At 56.1% G+C, this 19,260-nt stretch overlaps 3 protein-coding genes and 1 non-coding gene across 9 annotated transcripts in view; all 4 read right to left on the bottom strand.

Annotated features, from left to right (window-relative positions):
- DMTN (dematin actin binding protein) overlaps positions 1–1,326 on the bottom strand; it is a 34,879-nt gene extending 33,553 nt beyond the window's left edge. For 2 of the 3 annotated variants that reach the window (XM_030937721.1, XM_030937716.1), the window contains exon 1: positions 1,063–1,326. The gene's annotated coding sequence lies outside the window, so the exon portion shown is untranslated. The remainder of the gene's footprint in view (positions 1–1,062) is intronic. The other variant, XM_030937724.1, reaches the window with a different exon arrangement.
- A 122-nt stretch (positions 1,327–1,448) lies between these two features.
- Positions 1,449–7,505, bottom strand: FGF17 (fibroblast growth factor 17). 2 transcript variants are annotated; one of them, XM_010365341.1, is made up of 5 exons: positions 7,292–7,505; positions 7,074–7,110; positions 3,955–4,099; positions 3,613–3,719; positions 1,449–2,305 (listed from the first exon to the last, which is right to left on the bottom strand). In XM_010365341.1, the coding sequence occupies exons 1-5, from the start codon at positions 7,324–7,326 to the stop codon at positions 2,012–2,014; spliced, it is 618 nt and encodes a 205-aa protein (XP_010363643.1). In that variant the 5' UTR covers positions 7,327–7,505; the 3' UTR covers positions 1,449–2,011. The 2 variants fall into 2 exon arrangements, with proteins under 2 accessions (XP_010363643.1, XP_010363642.1); XM_010365340.2 differs by having other exon boundaries at positions 3,955–4,132; positions 7,292–7,435.
- Positions 7,506–13,466: 5,961 nt separating this feature from the next.
- NPM2 (nucleophosmin/nucleoplasmin 2) overlaps positions 13,467–19,260 on the bottom strand; it is a 12,055-nt gene continuing 6,261 nt past the window's right edge. For 2 of the 3 annotated variants that reach the window (XM_010365337.2, XM_010365338.1), the window contains 5 exons: positions 17,080–17,173; positions 16,045–16,211; positions 15,777–15,811; positions 13,824–13,857; positions 13,467–13,712 (listed from right to left, as the gene is read on the bottom strand). In XM_010365337.2, the coding sequence (XP_010363639.1) occupies positions 13,668–13,712; positions 13,824–13,857; positions 15,777–15,811; positions 16,045–16,211; positions 17,080–17,173 (375 nt within the window). In that variant the 3' untranslated portion in view covers positions 13,467–13,667. The remainder of the gene's footprint in view (positions 13,713–13,823; positions 13,858–15,776; positions 15,812–16,044; positions 16,212–17,079; positions 17,174–19,260) is intronic. The other variant, XM_010365339.1, reaches the window with a different exon arrangement.
- On the bottom strand, positions 17,890–17,992 carry LOC115899834. Its single transcript, XR_004059435.1, has one exon. It is a non-coding gene; the product is annotated as a small nucleolar RNA U13 (small nucleolar RNA).

Raw genomic sequence — 19,260 nt, 5'->3', positions numbered from 1 at the left:
AGCCACCCCCCAAAGTCCAGTCCTCTACACCTGGGGGGCCCCCAACCCTTTGTCCTCAAGTAATTGCTGGGTGTTTCCCCCGTTAAGTCCCATTGAACTCGCCAGTTATCAGCTGTGGCTCCAGACCACCCTCCCAACACACATCCCAGAAAACTACCCCCAACACAGCGCAGTCTTCACTGGGATTAAGACTCTTTGTGATGGGGGAGAGAAAAAAGTAACCTGGTGAAAAGCAATTATGACGAGCAGTAGGGAGAATGTCTGTCCCAGGGCCGGGGACCTCCCTCTTGGCTGCCGCTGTCCCCACCTTCTAAATTGCCCCGAGGTGGGGGTGTCAGACTCTGCGCCAGCCCTCGCCATCAACTAGGACTGTAGCTGCACCCACCTCCCATTTTCACTGGACCAGGGCCCTTCCCCACTTCCTCTTTTCTTATTTTTAGGCCATTCTAGGGAGCAGAGAGGAGACGGGATGTCTTTCATCCTTCCCTCTCCATAATGCCCCTCCTCAAGGTACTCTCAGAAGGAAGAGGGAGGGGAGGGGGTACATCCTCATAAGAGAGGGCTCAGTGAGGGAAAGGGAAACCGAGGCTGGGGGTCATCCTCAGAAGAGAGGGCTCAGTGAGGGTAGGGGAAACTGAGGCTGGGGCCCCAACCCCAGAAGAGAGGGGTTTGCTGAAGGTGTTCCCCCTGAAGAGCTGACCTGTTGGGGTGGGGGGGTGGTCCCTGCGAGGAAGGACCTCCCCCTCGACAAGATTAAAAGCCAGCGCACTGAAGAGGCGGGTTTTATCGCCCCCGAGTTCCACTCCCCAGACGCACACCTGGAGGCCCCTGGGAAAGCCCACCGGAGAAGCTGGGGTGGGGGCAGGGCCGCCCCTTCCTCCCCGCCCCTCGTTCCCCCTCCCCCCTGGGCCATCCGGGCCCGGCCGCTGCCTCTAATTGAGATTTGCCCTCAGGTGTGGCCCCCGCCCCGGCCCCGCGGGGACCCGGGAGGACAGGGGACGCCTTCTCGCCCCCTCCCCCTTCCGGCCGCCCAGTCCCACTCCCCGCCCCCGCCCTCCTCACCGGAAAAAAAGCAATTTCGCTGCCCGAGGAGGCTCCTGGCGTCCGCGGGCCGCCCGGGCCTCGCCGGGCTCCGCAGGGCCCTCGCCTGCGCCTCGGGCCTGGGGCCCGGCTGGATGCACGTCCCGGCCCCGGCCCCGGCCCCTCTGGGGACTCGGGTTTTCTTCCCCAACAGGTAGCACGGGCCGCGCCGCGCGAGCCCAGGAAACCCGAGCCCGCGCCAGGGAGGGACCGCCCGCCTCCCGCGGGGCCGAGCCCGCCGCCTCCCGGGGGCCCCAGCGCTGCGGGCCGCGCCTGCACCTGCCGGGGCCACGCCCGGCCGGGGACGGACAGGCTCGTTTCCAGGGGTACTCGGTGGTCGGATCCCCCACCCCGCTTCAGATAACCTATTTGCAGGAAAATGGTTTTATTCCGGGGCTAGGAGTTGGGGGTGGGGTGCAGGCCTGGGTCGTGGAATGTGAGGAGTGGCCAACCCTCTATTTTCCTCTCTCTCTCTCTCCCTCTGTTTTCCTGAAACAAACAAACAAACAGAAGTCCCTTCCTACAGTCTGGCCAGGAGGAGTTTGGGGGCTGGGGGCAGACTGAGGGAGATTCGGGGAGCAGATTTTGAGGACAGCCACCTCCAGACAGTTGTCTGCAAGGCCTTCAGTCGCTGACCTTTCAGCGGGCTTCAGGAGCCCGGCTGGGAGGCCGGCAGAGGCTGGCGGCCTGAGATCAGGGTGACACTCAGTTCCTCTCCAGGGCCTGCCACCTGTCCGGGAAGGGTGCATTGTACCAGCCGCCCCTGGGGCACTGGCCTGCCCCTTCCCAGCTAGGGGTTCGGATGTTTGGCGGCCCTCAGGGTCCTCCCTGGGGGATCTGGCTCCCCTCCAGCCACCCCAGCCCAGTCCTTGGATTAAGAAGGGAAGGGGGTGGGGAGGCGCCCAGGGGCTGCTGCCCCCTGCCTCCCAGACTACGTGAGGGGCTGGGGCCGCCGCGTGCGCTTGGTCCGGCGGGTGGGGGCGGAGCCCACAAACTCGAACTGCTTCTGCTTCTCGGCGTGGTTAGGGAAGGGCAGCTGGCCCTGGTAGAGGCGCTTGATGAAGTGGGCCTCGCGCTGGTTCTGGCGGCTGCGGGAAGCCTGGCGGGGCCGCCCCTGCCTCGTGAAGGCCATGAACCAGCCCTCGTGCCGGGCGTTCTGGAAGGCCGTGTAGTTGTTCTCCAGCACGATCTCCGTGAACACGCAGTCTTTGCTCTTCCCGCTGGGCTGCGGGAGAAGCAAGGACAGGAAGGGCATTTGTCCACCTACCCTGGTCTGGGGTGTTGCCCTTAGCGCCTATTTTGGTCGACTGAGGAGGGACAACGGGAACAACGGGGCCGTGAACCCAGGGAACTCTGCCTGGTGAGATGGCATCCTAGTTAGAGGCAACCGTGGCCAACGCAAACAGGCTATGTGGATCTGAGTTGTAGGCTTGTCATTTAGTGGTCCTGTACCAGGCTGGGCCTCAGCTTTCTGAGATGCAGGTAAAGATCAAGGTCCTGCAGCAGTTCCCAGCATGCCCGGGCCCTTAGCACTGAAATGCTCATGGAGCCTAGGTGAGTGGTGCTGCTGGGCATGGGAGAGGAGGCAGCAGCCTCCAATGAGAAGAAAGAAGGGTGTCAGTGTGGCCACCCATCCCACTCTGTCAGCAATCAGGGGTCTGTGCCCATTTCTACAGACAAGAAGCCTGAGATTTGACAAAGATAAGCAAACCAGAGGTCATTTGGTCAGCAACAGCGGAATGGGAAGATGGGATTGCCTGGTTTCAAAAGAAGTGGAATTCTCCCACCCAGCAGGACTGGGCCCACTGTGCGCTTCAGTTACAGGAGCAGCTGCTTAGTGTCTGTCTTGCTAGCTGGAGCCCACTGGCCCCACTGAACTTGGGGGAGTTCCTGTCTTACATCTGTGCCCCACTTTACACCCTCAACAGCCTTTAGTCCTCCACCCAGAGGCTGCAGTGTCAGGTAGATGCTAAACTCTTACTGATGTCTGCTGGAGAAATACTCCTGACATCAGCCCCACAGATCCCAATGGCTTGCCAGTCTCCTCAGAGGGCTAATAGAGTCCCGGAGACTCATTTAAATAGAGAAACCAGACCGGGCTCAGTGGCTCACGCCTGTAATCTCAGTACTTTGGGAGGTTGAGGTGGGAGGATCGCTTCATCCCATGAGTTTGAGACCAGCCAGGGCAACATAGTGAGGCCCTATCTATAAAAAAAAAAAAAAAAAAAAAAAATTAGCTGGGCATGTGCCAGCTACTACTTCAGAGGCTGAGGCAAGAGGATTGCTTGAGCCCAGGAGTTCGAAGCTGCAGTGGGCTATGATTGTGCCACTGCACTCCAGCCTAGGTAGCAGAGCAAGACCAGGGACTCTAAAATAAAATAAAGAAACCAGAGAGGTGGGTGGGCTGAGAGTAGGATGGGAAGTCTTTACGCAGGAGGGTGTGACTCAGAGGAGAGAGGGGAGCTTGATGCCTTATATGTCCCCACCCCAGTAGGGCTGACTCTGTTACTGTTTCCAGTCTCCCAGCCTCACCTTCCCGATGAGCTTGCCCCTCTTGTTCATACAGATGTACTTCTCGCTCTCAGCCCCTTTGATGCGAACCCGGCTGCCAAATGTGTCCGTCTCCACTATGAGCTTGGCTGTGGTGGGGAAGGGGAGAAAGACCTCCGTCCATCGGGGCTGCCAGCCTATGGCTACAGCAGGGGACCACCCAGCCACACTGACCTCCAGACTCAGGCGAAGGGGTTGGGGACGCTCAGGCCCTTGGGGCCCTCAGCCCTGACACAGGATCTGGGGATGGACCAGGAGGTGAGGCAGGGCAGAAGTGAGGCAGAGTGGAGGTGTGGGTGGCCTGAGGGGAGGGCCAGCTCTCACCAAACTTGTTGCCGTCCTCAGCAGTGGCGGAGATGCGACGCCCGGTGACCTGCACGTGCTTGCCACTGGTCCGGCTGTAGAGCTGGTACTCGCGGATCTGCCGCCTGCTCAGCTGGTCGGTCATGGCGCCCTGGTCCCTCACGTACTGGTTAAAATTAGGAGACGGGTGATTCTCCCCCTTTGCGGTTACCAAGGGAAAAATAGTGTCAATTTGCTTTGGGTGACACCACCACTGGTCCATCCAAGGGAGAGGGGTGAGGAGGTGAATGTATTGGGGACAGGCCAGTTGTCCTGCAGAGTGAAGTGGGCATGTGGCCATAACCGTCCCAGGCCCCTGGGTGAGCCGGTCATAACCTCTTGGCTTTGCGTCTACCTTACAGAAGGGACTGGGGTCTGCCCAGGCTGGGGGACACTTATTGACAGAGCACAGCCCTGGAATCAGGATTCTGGGAGCTGGAAGGAGCCCTTGGGGTTCTATCCCATCCTCCTATTCTATGAAGGAGGTACACGGGACACACAGCTCATTAGGGACAGAACCGCTGTCCCTGCCTCTTAGACCAGAGCCTGTCATCTCCCCCAGAACTCCAGGGACATGCTCCATTAGCCAGGACAACCAGATTCCTTCCTCATCCTCTCCTCTGGCCTTGAAAGACCCCGTGCCCAGCACACAGGGGCACAGAGCAGATGGTGCTGTGAGTTAGGGTTACCAGAGAGCATGTGGGGGACTCTGAAAGCTCCTGCAGGGTCCCGTGAGCATTTCTTCAAAGCACTAACTGTGGAATCCTGAGCTCATACCCATCTTCTCCCTGGCCTCGCCCCCTGGTGCTCAGGGCCCTTCCAGCGTTCCTCCCTCCTCTATGGGCTGGAGCTGGGGCTGGGCACTATGGGAGAACAGGCAGGCAAAGTGCCTCCTTAGCAGAGGGAGGCAGAGACAGCACCAAGAGGACAGGCACTATCAGCAGTGGCCCAGTGGCTGCCCTTGCCAGGCGGCTCCTTAGCCACAATGTAACAGAGGCTCCCGGCCAGTTGGTGGGGTGCGCCCGCCCACCTGCTTCCCCTTTGGGTTGGGGGAGAGGAACCATTTCCCCCCACACACTGTGCAAAGCCAGGAGGAGTACCGCCTCCCAGCTAGGTCTCTCCTTACCCATCTGTAAGGCTAAGTGAGACAGACTCAGAGTACTTCTTCCCCTCCATCCTGCAAGGTGCGACCCAGGCTAGGTTTCCTGGCTGCTGACAGTAGCCTCAGCTCCGGCAGGAGAATGCACCTTTTCTGTTGTTTCTCTCTCTACCTGGATGCTGCTGCCTGGGACAGCTTTTCCTATCCCCTGCCCCAAATCCCTAATTCCACCTTTATCCCAGGCCCAACCTCAGCCATCTGGACACAGGTAGACCCAGATCAGCATCTGTTAGGGGCTACTGCCTCCTAGGGAGGGGGTGGGAAATATCACCTTTGAGGCGGAGGGATGAGGGAGCAGCTCTCAGAGCTGGACATTTAACCTGCGCAGGCTTCACACTTCCTGTGCACCACTGCTCATTTCCAATTGCAGCTCCCCATAGAGCAGCCTCTGCTCAGCCTCTGCAAGACCTGCCCCTTGCCCCACCCTGGAGCATTTGGGGTGGGGGACCTGCCCAGCCTGCCCCTCCCTGGCCTCCCTTCCAGGGGGTGGGGTCCTGCCTATCCCAGTCCCACCTCCTGGCCCAGGTTCAGGCCCTCCGCCCCTCTTGGCCTACGGCCTCCTCTGGCAGTCTGTTCCAGGTCAGGAGCAGAGAGCGCCCCCCCCGAAGCCCCCTCCTTTCCTTGTCCCCTTCAAGCCTTTCACAAAGGCAGCCCCACGCCCCCCCACAGCCCACAACCCACAAGTCCCTCTCCCCGCGGGACCTAGCCTGTCCCTTTCATGTTCCCGCTGCGGGAGGACCTCCCCTTCCACCACTGCAGACAGCTGCTTGTCAGACAGCCCCTCAAGCATGGCTGTGGTCCGGCCTGCTGGCCCCCCCTCCCAGGGGGGTGAGGGGGCACTTCAAGGGGGAAAGGACCGCTTTGCCACCTTCCCTGAGTCCTGAATGGGGCCTCAGCCAGGCCATAAACGCCCGGCCAGCCGCACCATTGTGCTAGTTCCCCTCCAGAACAGGTTGGGCCCACCCCCAGCCCCCTCCCAGCCAGGCTGGGGGCTTTCTTCTGGCTCCCCCTGGATGTGTGAAGCAAAAGGCCTGGAACGGGGCTGGAGCAAAAGGGGGAAGAAAGGGGGGGGGAGTTGTCTCTCCCTCTCCCACCCCCCCACTGCTTCAAAGGCTGCCCCTTTCCCTCTCCCAGAGAAAAGGCATTTACCTTCAAAAAAAGTCCCCACTGGATATGAAGAGAAGCGGGCCTCTGGCCTGGGAAAGCCAAGCGATCTCTCCCCAGAGCGGTTCTGGACCAGTGCATTTTAATAGCTGCACTTTTATGGAGGATCACAAAAAAGGGAGCAAGCCTCGCACTGGGGGCTGAGACTTGGGGGTGGGAGGTGTGCATGGAGGGAGGTGGGGGGCCAACTTGGGGTGGGGGAAGTGTGGAGAAGCAAACCCTGCATCCCATCCCCAACAAACCTCTTTGGGCTTGACCTCTGTGCCCTCCAGGTGAGGAGTCACCTCACCCTGGCCGGGCATTCCGGACATGCTCACGAGACCCCCACCCTGGGCATCTGTACTGATGGGAGTAGGGTGGCGAGAGGGACATACGAGTGGTTTTGCATCAAAACCTGTCCTTTCAGGTACTGGCAAACCCAAGCCTCACCTGAGCCATCACCTCCACCCGCTTCCAACCGCTCCAGGCTCCATCCCTCAAGTCCGGAGTGCCCACGCACTTAGCCTTCTGGGGGAACCCGGTGGAGAGGGAGGGAGAGGAGCAGAGACCCAGGGGAAGTGGGGAGGGTCCTCAGAGGGAGGACAGAGGTAAAACCTCAGTCAGCCCCCTTCCTTGCCCTCCCCATCAAAGGCTCACTCCCCTCCAAACCTCAGTGCCTCCTGAACCCAGGGAGAGGCCAGACTCTGCCTCTGTCCACCTGAAAGGAGCCAGTCCCCTGCACCCACCCTGGTTAGGTGGGGTGGGAAAACGGGGAAAGCCGGTGGGAACGCCTGCCTACCTGAGTTTGACAGCAGAGAATCAGCAGCTGTAAGCACCTGTGCGGGGAGAGGAGGTAAGCCCAGGTATGGGTGCCAGCCACAAGCCTAGGGTGCACCCAGGCCCCCGCCCCCGCCCTGCCAGCCCTGCACACGCACGCGTGGGAGTCCCGGGAAGAGGAGGGCTGCCCTGAGGCTGGAAATGGCAACAAAACTCCAGTGGGAGAGGTAGCACACTTACAGAGTGAGGTTGGGCAGCAGGCGGGCGGCTCCCATCGCTGGAGAGGTTCCTCAGGCGGTTGCCCCCCTGCCCCCAAGCTCAGGAGCAGATGTGGGAAGTCCCCAGGGGTAGAGTCCCAGAGAAGCCAAGGTCTCTCCGAGCCACAGGTTTTCAGGGGGGCGAGGAGGAGAGAAAGGGGAGGAGGAGGAGGAGAAAAAGGAGGGAGGAGGAGGGGGAGGAGGAGGGCGTAATTGGGAGACTGAGGTATGAGGTGTCCACCTTCCTGGCCAGTGAGGCTGCAAAGCAGATGCGGGTGGGGGCGTGCGCTCTGTGCCCTCTGGGCTGCCAGTCTCTCCTGGGCCACCCAGTGCATAGATGGAGCAGTGGGGGCCTTCTGAAGGAGGTGGCCCTGCTGTCTCCCGCTCTATTCCTGACCCTCACAGACTGGCCAAACTCTACGCAGGCAAACTCGATGTGTGGCAGGCAAGGGAGGGGAGCCCCTCCTCCCCTCTCCGGGTGTGCGTCTCCTGCCCTCAGGTCTGGTGCCCCACCTCCCCACTCTCCTGCCCTCAGGTCTGGTGCTGCACCTCCCCAGTCTCCTGCCCTCAGGTCTGGTGCCCCACCTCCCCAGTCTCCTGCCCTCAGGTCTGGTGCCGCACCTCCCCAAGGGTGAGCTGCAGGTGTCAAGCGGGGCTGGGGTCTCTGGTTCTGGCTCTGGAGTGGAAATTCCCAGAAGCAGCCTTACAAGGAGGAGCCTCCCTCCAGGGGGCAGGGGTGGGCTTGGCTTGGAGCAGCTGATTGCCTGGGAAGGAGGGGTTAAGGCTCTCCTGACCGGCAGCAAATACTGGGTGCAACAGGTTGGGGGTCAGAGGTGGGTTGGCAGGTATAGATGGAGGTCTAGGAAGAATCCCAATGGAGAGGTGCAAAAGCTGGCCTGAGACAGAGACTCAGAGAAGAGCGGGGTGTCCTGGCCTAAGCCCCTTTTCCTTGGGCTTCTGTAGTTCCATCTGAGAAATGAGGACAGGAATGCCTCAGGGTGTTGGGGGGTTTAGTGTGAAATCAGCGCACAGCAGACTTCAAGAGGTCCCAGCTCCACTCACCATTCTGCATCCCCTTCCTCCCAGTGCCTGTCCCTGGAGCCTCTCTGAGCTAGGAGCAGCTCAGAGTCCCCTCCCTGTGTCCCGTGTTCCTGAGCAGCTGCCTGGGATGAAGTGCCTACCAGCCTCTTCCCCTGACCTCCGGTCCCACATTGCTCGGTACAATGCCAGGGACTAGCCCATTTTGCCAATGAGAAAACTGAGGCACACTGGGAGGTAGTTTGCTCAGAATGGCCCAGCTAGTGAATGGAATAGCTAGAATGGAAAAGTCCATCCTTCTTCTGTTCTGCATGGTTTGAGTTGCCACCCTCCAGATCCAGCCCCAAACCTGCTTCATTGTAGGGACACAGAAGCCTTCCTGGGTTTTTAGGATTAAAGGTGGAATCCGAGGTCCTGGAGACTGGTGAACAGAGAGCTCCATGCTGTTCCCTCCCTACAGAAAAGTGGATGACGGTGACTGCAGAAGATAGGAGGGCCTGGGGGTCTGCTTGGGGATCTCTGAGGGAAGACCCACTGTGAGTGAGCAGAGCTCAGGCCCCAGCTCTGGGCTCCCTGGAGTTCTCCGGGTGGGAAGGGAAGGGGAAGTGGCGGATGTGGATTTATTTACCTAAAGAGATGACGGGGGGGGGGGGGGGGGGGGCGAAACTCTCACCTGTGGGTTCCTTCTCACCTTCCTGAGCTCCATCAATCCACAAAGTGGTCTGCCACCCCTGCCCCCATGCACTGACCAGTGCAGGCAGCTCCGGGCTCTCCTCTCCACAGGCTCTTCCTCGGGGACCCAGCCCAGGAGTGGGTGCAGCCTGAGCTTGTGTGGGGAGGATGGGCGAGCCCTGGCCTTGCTTACCAGGGGGAGTCCGGGGATTTGGAATGAAACTCAAAGAATGTCAAAGCTAGAAGGGGTCTTAGGGATTCATCATTTGTTCCTCATTCCTTGGATGAGAGCCAGAGAGGGCAAGGGACTTGCTTCAAGCCTCACAGCTAGCTGGTGGCATGGCTGGGACAAGGCACCAGGTGCCCACGTGCTCACCTCTCTGCTTTCCCCCTGTGGATCCTTCAGGTCACTTCCGTTCCGCGTTCTTCCCATCATCTGCAGTCTGGGTTACACTCTGCCTCTTCCGGCAGCTGTGGCTCATTCCCTGAGAAACCTTCAACCTCACATCCACAACCTCACCAGCTCCCAGTCCCCAGGCAGGGCATTAAAGAGAGCACAGACACGTGGAGGGAACAGCTCAGGCCTTAGGTTCCAGGGTGGAGGTGTCAGCTGGGGGCAAAAGTTGGGTGAGGGTTCCAATTTATGCTATCGGGACTCACTGGCCATGGGGACAGTGGGAGCCACTCAAGGCCTCTGCGTCCAAGCACCTGGTTTCTATCCATGGGGACAGGGCCTGCTGTCACTGGCCAGCCCTCAGGCCAGCCTGGGTCTCCATGGTAACAGATGCCAGCAGACAAGCTGGGCCTCGGGGCTTAGCCAGGGGGTTAGCTCTGGGCATGGCTGGATGGCCTGTGTCACAGGCAAGACAGCTGTGGCTCCTTGTCCCTTCCGATTGGGTACCTACAAGCCTGGCCTTCTAACTTGGTGTGCTCCTTTACGCCCATGGGGAAGCCAGTGGTGGGCCCTGAGTGGGGAGGCAGCATGGAGCCCTTGATTTTATCCCCCCCTTGCCCTGGTCCTTATATGCTGTGTGACCTGTGGCAAGTCCCTTCACTTCTGTGATTTCAGGGTTCCAGTTTATAAAAAGGAAATGGCTCTACCAGGGATGCTGTCAAAACCACCGCCATCCACATCAGCTGAGATAAAGGACTTGCAGAAATGCAACAAGTGCCACAAGAATGGGGGCAGAGGCCCATTTTGTGGTTTAGCCTCAGTTGACCTAAACTGTCAGACTTTCTCCCTTGACTGGAGTAAGCTGGGGGTAAGGGGGAGTGAAGAAGGGTGGGGTTTAGTAACATTAATTGCTGGGGGGGGTGGCATTCAGGAGGTGATAAGGGAACTGAGAAGTAGCCTGGGCTGCTGTGCTTAATCCCCACCCCCTAGTGCCAAGTTCAACACCCCCAGCTGGGGTCGTCTCACGCCTGCCTCTCCTAACAACCCAGCTGGTGCAAACACAGAGCCCACCTGCAGGTCAGCCACTTGCCACCACCTGCTTGAGCCCAGCCCACCCTCTTCCTGCTGAAAAACAGAAGCATTGGGACAGGGGAAGGGCAAAGGACAGAGGTCAAAGGGTGCTCTAGCAAGGAGGATGGAATTTTTGCAATTTTTTTTTTTTTTTGAGACTGGAGTTTCATTCTTATTGTCTAGGCTGGAGTGCAATGGCGTGATCTCAGCTCACCGTAACCTCCGTTTCCCAGGTTCAAGTGATTCTCCTGCCTCAGCCTCCCGAGTAGCTGGGATTACAGGTGCCCACCACCACGCCTGGCTAATTTTGTATTTTTAGTAGAGACGGGGTTTCTCCATGTTGGTCAGGCTGGTCTCGAACTCCCGATCTCAGTTGATCCACCCACCTCGGCCTCCCAAAGTGCTGGGATTACAGGCGTGAGCCACAGCACCCGGCCTCCACCTTTGCAATTTATTTCCTACTGCCTGCTTGCAAATCAAAATCAAGTGATCACTGGTTTATCTGCTGCGTGCCTTCATGTGCTTGGGGCCAAATACGTGCTTGGCTGTAGAGAGGCCTGGCTGTCCCTTGAGGACTACCATTACATGGTTGACTGACTTCTAACTCCTGCTCTCAGTTTACAAGACTTCGTAAACTGTGCACCAGCTCATGCCTCCCTGCCATCAGCAGAGTGGTCAAAATCCAGGGCTCTGGGGCCGGACTCCCTGGCTCCTCTGCCAGCCGTGTCACCTTGGGGCAACTTGTCTAACCTCTCTGTGCCACACTTTCCTCATCTGAGAAATGGGGCTGGGCCAGGTGTGGTGGCTCACACCTGTAATCCCAGCACTTTGGGCGACCGAAGTAGAAGGATAGCTTGAGGTCAGGAGTTTGAGACCAGCCGGGGCCACGTAGTGAGACCCCCATCTCTACAAAAATGTTAAAAAATGAGCTGGGTGTGGTGGTGCGTCCCTGTATTCCCAGCTACTTGAGGGGGCTGAAGCGGGATGATGTAGGTGGAACCCAGAGTTCGGGACTACAGTGAGCCATGATCGCACCACTGCACTCCAACCTGGGTGACAGAGTGTGACTCAGTCTCTAAAAAAAATTAAAAAAAAAAAAAAAGACATGGAGCCAATCACAATCCCCTTAAGGCACGGTTATGAGGATTAAAGGAGTGGGTCGTGGGTATTAGCAGCTGTCACTGCAGCGATCCCCCTTCAAGTGGGTGTCTGCCTTGGACCTTTTGCATGCTCTGCTCCTGTTCCCAGGGACGTCCTCTGCCAGCTCCTTATGAAGTCCATTGGCCCCTTCTTGTCCATTGCCTCCTCCAGGAGACCTTCTCGCCAAACTGCTTCCCCCTGCCCCCAAATTCACCTGTTTCACTCCCTTCAAAGCACCGGACAGTAACTGAAATGACTGTGTTGAGTTTTGTTTCCCTAAACTGTAAGTGACTTGAAGGTGAGGAACTGGGCTTGTCTACCCCGGGTCACTGTGGATGAAACCAAGTTCGAAAAGCACCAGCTGCCCACATGGAGCAGTCCCCCTTGTCACTCTCTGGACGACCTGAAATTAGTGGTTTGTCCCCTTGTTGGAGGGTGGGACTCTGGGTGGCCTGAAGTTAGTGGCTTGTCTGTTGGAGGGCGGGACAGCACCCACATCTGTCTCATGGGTGTAGGAAACATGCAGGGAGAATGCCACCCTGGGCAGGCGCAGTGGCTCACATCTGTAATCCCAGCACTTTGGGAGGCCGAGGCGGGAGGATCTCTTGAGCCCAGGAGTTGGAGACCAGCCTGGGCAACATAACAAGACCCCCTGTCTCTACAAAAAAATTTAAAATTCATTGTGGTGTGGTGGCTCACATCTGTAGTTCCAAGATCTTTGGGAGACTGAGGTGGGAGGATTGCTTGAGCCCAGGAGGTCGAGGCTGCTGTGAGCTAAGACTGTGCCACTGCCCTCCAGCCTGGGTGACAGAGTGAGACCCTGTCTCTAAAGAAATGAAAAAACAAACAAACAAACAAAAAAAGAATACCACCCTGCCCTCTACTACCTCTGTCTCTGGTCTCAAGAGAAGCTATAGCTGGACAGGAGGCCCCAGCCTGGCTGTTGACTTTCCCAGGCAGGTGTTCAAAGAGCTCCGACCTCCTGGGCCCCATACCTGGGGATCCTAGGGAGGATGGCAGGACCAGCTCCCCACTGGTTCACTTCAGGCCTGGCCCCCGGGGGTGCTGGGGAGGGGCAGGGAGAAGCCAGCAGAGGCGCTACATGGATAACCCTGAGTGGGGGGCCCATCTGTGTGTTTGCCTGCTCCAGGGACTGCGCCAGCGTCACCCAAGTGTGAACAGGCCTCCAGAGTCCCCTATGTACACCGGGGAGAGGGTGGGGGTCCCCCACCCCATTTCCCAGTCCTCTCTTGACCTCGCCCCTATGCTTGACTGAGGCCTGCTTGATAGCATGTGGGGCTTGGCGCCTCTGTAAAGCTCATCCCATCTACCCCACCTCAAAGGTTTCCTTGAGGGTGCGGGCCTCTGGCTCCTGCCTGACCCAGATCTTCACACGTGGGAGGTCCCTGTAAGAGCTGGCCCCTAACAGAAGCAAGCAGGAAGAATGGATGTCCCTGAGGTCCCCATAGATGCTCTGCACACAGTAGCTGCCTGACAGGAGTATGGTCGGGCGAAGACTGGGGCAAGGCCCTTTCTGGTAGCTTGAGCAGCTATAGCCCTTGGGTGCCTATAAACCTAGCCCTGCCCGGAGGGAGTGTGCGGGCTGCAAATCCACCTGACACTCAGCTCAGCAGAAGGCAGACTCTAGGCTCTTCCCTTGCCACTGGGGGAGAATTGGGGGTGCCGAGGAGGAGGGACACAGCAGGCTCAGGCCGCGGGGGCTGGGTACAGGGAGGCAGGTATGACCTCAGGGCCCGGGTGCACTGGTTCAAGGCTGCCCTCTGCCGGGCACTTGGGCTGGCGCTGCAGACAAGGAGGCCGGCTCCAGGGAAGAGAAGGGAAGTCCTGACTAGGCAACTTTATTGTGACCCCGAGGTGGGGCTCTTCACTGGGGGTCTCCTGAAAGCGGAGAGTTGGGGGTGAGGGGCTCTCATGTTGCCCCTACAACACCCCTGTCACATTCAGACACAGATGGAGGGGCCGGGCAGGGGCACCCTGTGCCCGCAGCACTGTCCAGGGAAGGCCTACTTTGCACCGTGGCCCCTCATTTCTTGAATCCTGGCTTCTTGGGTCTGGCTGTGGCTTTGGCCTGTGGAGGGAAGGCAGGGCTCCAGGGTCCCATTCCCTTCTCCATACCAGGCAGCCCCCCCCAGAAAATACCCGCTTGTCTCAGGGGCCACAGCCCCCTGGTTCTACTCACCTTTTTCGCAGGGCTCTTGTCTCTAACGCTGGCTCTGCAACAGGGTGGAGTGGAGCAGGAGTGGGATGGGAGTCAGGGAGAGAGCTCAGCTCCAGACCAGTGGCATGGCCCTCCCAGTGCCCACCCTGGAAAGCAAGCCCGGCTGCTCCTCCTGGGGACCACTCGGACTCTTTAAACAAAGGGGTGTGTGTGTGTGCATGCACACGCACATGTGTTTTCCTTAGGCTTCTATCTTCATTTGGTTATCACAAATGTCTTTTGTTTTGTTTTTGAGATGGAGTCTGGCTCTGTTGCCCAGGCTACAGTGACACCATCACAGCTCACTGCGGCCTCCTGGGCTCAAGTGATCCTCCTGCCTCATGAGTAGCTGGGACTGCAGGTGTGCACCACCACACCTGGCCCACAAATGTCCTTTTCATTATAAAATATTAACCATTTTGTATAAAATATAGCAAATAGACAAGAAAATACATTACTTAGAGTTTTCTTTACTGCCCACACTAAACACTCTGGTGTATTTTCTTTCAGGGTTATTATTTTTTTTTGGTCAAACTTTTTTTTTTTTTTTTTGAGATGGAGTCTTGCTCTGTTGCCCAGGCTGGAGTGCAGTGGTATGATCTTGGCTCACTGCATCCTTCACATTCCGGGTTTAAGTAATTCTCCTGCCTCAGCCTCCTGAGTAGCTGAGATTACAGGCATGTGCCACCACGCCCAGCTAAATTTTGTATTTTCAGTAGAGACAGGGTTTTGCTATGTTGGCAAGGCTGGTCTTGAACTCCTGACCTCAAGTGAGTCTCCCACCTTGGCTTCCCAAAGTGCTGGAATTACAGGTGTGAGCCACCACACCCGGCCTGGTCAAACTCTTTAAAAAAAATGTGTGAAATAAAAGTGACTTTATATCCTGCTATATGAACTATCAATACTCTTGTCAGGTGCAGAGGTTCACACTTGTAATTCCAGTGCTTTGGGAGGCTAAGGCAGGAGGATTGTGTGAGACCAGGAGTTGAGATCAGCCTGGGCAACAAAGAAAGACCCTATCTCTACACAAAACTTAAAAGGTAGCCATGCATAGTGGCACGTGCCTATAGTCCCAGCTACTTGGAAAGCTGAGGTGGGAGGATCACTTGAGCCCAGAAAGTTGAGGCTGCAGTGAGCCATGATTGTGCCATCACACTCTGGCTTGGGTGGCAGAGCAAAACCCGGTCTCATCAAACAAACAAACCAAAACTATACACATACTTTCCAAGTTGCTATATTTTTCATAAGCATTATTAATATTCCATTGAAAAAAGAGACGTAGTGTAGTCAATTGTCACACTGGTAGACATTTAGAATGCTTCCATTTTTTCACTATTTGAATAATGTCATGATAAGCATCTTTTTTTAATTTTGTTTTTTGAGACTGAGTCTCGCTGTGTCATCCAGGCTGGAGTGCAGTGGCACAATTTCGGCTCACTGCAACTTTTCCCTGGGCTCAAGCAATTCTCATGCCTCAGTCTCCTGAGTAGTTGGAATTACAGGCACACCACCAGGCCTGGCTAATTTTTGTATTTTTAGTAAACACAGGGTTTCATCATGTTGACCAGGCTAGTCTCGAGCTCCTGATCTCAAGTGATCTGCCTGCCTTGGCATCCCAAAGTGCCAGGATTACAGGCACGAGCCACCGTGCCCAGCCATGAGAAATATCTTAGTGCAGATAATTTCCCCTGAATTTTGGATGGAATTCTGTGGAAGGAATTGCCTTCAGTGGAATTAGGTCCCAAGATAAGGATGTTGTAATGCTCTTCCAGAAAGGTGATGCCACCCTCCAGAGCTTCCATACCCGTGTGCCTGCGTGTGCAGGTATACACACCGTGTGTACATTTGTAAGCATACATGCCAACAGCACAGTATTCTAACACTGTATATCTCAGCTAAGAGACTTCGGCTAATTTAATAGGTAGGAAGAGTTACCTTGTTTCCTCTTGTTCTTTTTCCAGCTTTTTTTTCTGGGAACCAAAAAACAGTTTATTAGGAGAGTTAGGACAAAGTCCAGAGCCAGAACAGATTCCCAAGGTCCACAAGGTCCCCGCTGAGCACCTGGCCAGGACTAGCCCAGGTGGCCTTGGCCCATCCTGCACACTCAGCTTGGGAGGCTGGCCCAGGCTCCCGGTGGCCCATCCCTCTGAGGTGCTTCTGTAGGGCGCCACTTCCTTTCAAACAGCCACACTCTTTCCCCCACCTTAGCCACGCTCGCCTGCTTCTGGGGCACCAGCCTTTTGACTTGTTTGACAGGGCTTTCCTCCTCCAGAGATACATCTGCATCCTCATCCTCATCATCTTCCTCCTCTTCTTCCTCCTCCTCCCCTTCTTCCTCCTCCTCCTCCTCCCAGGTTAGGTCTGATGCTTCTGTGATAGCATGGGAAAGGGGGCAGGGGCACAGCTTCAGAGCTATAGAATCTCGATGCCCACCTCCCATTCTGTGATCCGTGTTGCTCCAAGCACTGCCCTGGAGGAATCCTAGCCTGGAGTTAACAGTGGTTACCTTCCTGACACTTGTACAGGGCGGCACCCTCTCTGGCCCTCTTGAGAGTAGAGGCCAGGGTAGGGTAGGGGGTCTAGGAAAGCCCTGCAGAGGGCTGGGGTGGTAGAAAGAGGGCAGGGGAAGCTCTGGGTGGGTAGGAGGGGGATTCATATTGGCAAGGGCTGGGGCCAAGGCTAAAGGTAGGCAGAGTGGTGGAAGAAGAGGAGGGAGAAGGGAAAAGAATCTAAAGCAAATAGCTAATGAACTGAAACCTTATCCTAAAAGAAGTGGGACCTGCCAAGGCTTTTTAGCAGGAGAGTACCCTGATGAATGAGGCATAATCATACAGAAAAGAGGGCCAGTTGAAGGGATCTTGAAGAAGTCAGCATCATGCTGCGTTGCTACAGTCCGCGTTGCTGTGGTCTGCATCACTGCAGCAGCCACATGCTGAACAGTGGCTCCCTAGTACCGGGTATTACGCTGAGTACTTTTCCTGAATATCCCATTTATTCTTCACAACTGCTCTTTGAAGTTTACAAGCGAGGGGCTGCAGCCTACAGAGATCATAGGAGGGTAAAGAAGAACAGGGACCAGAGCCCTTGCCTTCCAGTCCAGGCTGCTGGTTGTCATGTTGCCTTTGGGGATTTTCTCCCCAAATTCAAGAATCCCTCCAGGGTTTGACTAGCTAGTGTATCTCGAGCCCCTGCCTGGCACGGTACTCTCGGACCTTCCTGAGCCCACGTTCTGACTTACCATAACGTTCCTGGCCACAGAGGAACACGGGTCCTGAGCCAGCCCGGAGTTGGAAAGTAACTGGGGGAGAAAGCTGCACTCCTACCATGGTGACCTGCAGCGGGAGGAAGCAGAGAAGAGAGGGCCACTTAGGCCTGGCACCTCTCGGGGGCTGGCCTCAGGCAGAAATACTGAGTTGATTTCCCTCCCCAAACTCTACACACTACTCATGGATTGTGTGGACCTTACTGTGTTCTCAGCCCTGTACCCCCCTGCTGAGGTGGGCTCTGTCCAAGAATGTGAACCTGGTAATCCCATTCTTGCTGAGCTCACAGTTGGGCCTCCAAGCTGAAAGGCGGCTGTCGATAGGAAAGTCTGATTGCTATGGGCTAAATTACAGCTGTTCCCCCATCCTCCGAATTCCTATGTTGAAGCCCTATTCTCCACCATGATAGTATTTAGAAATGGGGGCCTTGGGAGGTCGTTAGGTTTGGGGTCATGAGGGCGGGACCCTCATGACAGAACTAGTACCTTTACAATAAGAGACACTAGAGAACTCACTCACTCTCTTTCTCTCCACTCTCCTGCCCCACATGTGAACACATAGCAAGAAGGCTGCCATCTGCAACTCAGGGAGAAGACCCTTACCAGAACCCAACCATGCCGGCCCCCTGATCTCAGACCTCAAGCCTCCAGAACTGTGAGAAAACGTCTGTTGCTAAAGCCCTCCAGTCTGTGGTATTTTGTTATAGCAACTTGGGCAGACTGAGACACTCATCAAATGAGAAAGCAGATTCACGATTTTATGTACAGTACTACTTTCTTTTTTCACGTTGGACAGGTAATGTGCCAACTCGTAACCAGGTTTGTGGGAGGCACATCTTACACACAAGTGTGAAACCCCAATCATCACACTTATAAATGACAAGAGCCTCTATGGTACTTTTGTCTTATGCATAATGTATGGATATACATAATAAAGATTTTGGCTGGGCGTAGTGGCTCACACCTGTAATCCCAGCACTTTGGGAGGCCGAGGCGGGTAGATCGCGAGGTCAGGAGACCGAGACCATCCTGGCTAACACGGTGAAACCCTGTCTCTACTAAAAATACAAAAAATTAGCCAGGCGTGGTGGCGGGCACCTGTAGTCCCAGCTACTTGGGAGGCTGAGGCAGGAGAATGGCATGAACCCGGGAGGTGAAGCTTGCAGTGAGCTGAGATCACGGCACTGCACTCCAGCCTGGCAGACAGAGCGAGACTCCGTCTCCAAAAAAAAAAGGAAAAAAAAAAAAAGAAAAAAGAAATGAAGAGAGGCAAGTGCAGGAGCTGGTGTGCAGCAACTGAGGGGAAATGGGCCTGAAAACAGCCAGGACTTTTCGCTTCAGAACTCACACATAGGCCGGGCACAGTGGCTCATGCCCGTAATCCCAGCACTTTGGGAGGCCGAGGCAGGCGGATAACTTGAGGTCAGAAGTTTGAGACCAGCCTGGTCAATATGGTGAAACCCTGTTTCTACTAAAAATACAAAAATTAGCCAGGTATGGTGGTGCACACCTGTAATCCCAGCTACTCAGGGAGCTGAGGCAGGAGAATGGCTTGAACCCAGGAAGCGGAGGTTGCAGTGAGCCGAGATTGCGCCACTGCATGCCAGCCTGGGCGACAGAACAAGACTCTGTCTTTAAAAAATACAACAAAGCAACACAAAAAACCTCACAGACAGGAGACAAGGCCTCGGGCTCAGGCGAGGAGAGTTGCAGCTGAGACCACCATAGGGAGGCTAGGACCCGCAAGGGCTGTACCCTTAGTAAAAGGCCCAAGGTAAGTGTTGAGGATTGCAGACTAAAAAGCCCAAACCAGCCCTCTTCCCCTCAAAAATGAAAAAGAAAAACCAAAACCCTAGCCACCATAAAAGGAAGCTAACAAGGAAGCATGAATGGAAATAAAAGAAGCCTCCAGTGAGAGCCCACGACCCACAGCTGTGCCTCTCACTGATGGGGTCTGAATTTACTCAGTGAGTACTGCCAAGCCAAGAAATGTATAGAAAATCCCAAGCTTATGATATTCCTGAGGTAAATGGCAGAAGCAAACACGACAGCACTCTGTTGGGACACTCTCCAAACTCAGGCCACATCGAATTCTTTTGGAAAAAAACAAAATAAACTAAAGATGAGCTCACCGTATAAAATTACAAAACATACAAG

This window comes from Rhinopithecus roxellana, chromosome 9 (genome assembly GCF_007565055.1).
Source record: "Rhinopithecus roxellana isolate Shanxi Qingling chromosome 9, ASM756505v1, whole genome shotgun sequence".
NCBI classification, from domain to species: domain Eukaryota; kingdom Metazoa; phylum Chordata; class Mammalia; order Primates; family Cercopithecidae; genus Rhinopithecus; species Rhinopithecus roxellana.
This window is presented reverse-complemented; position numbering and strand designations above follow the sequence as displayed.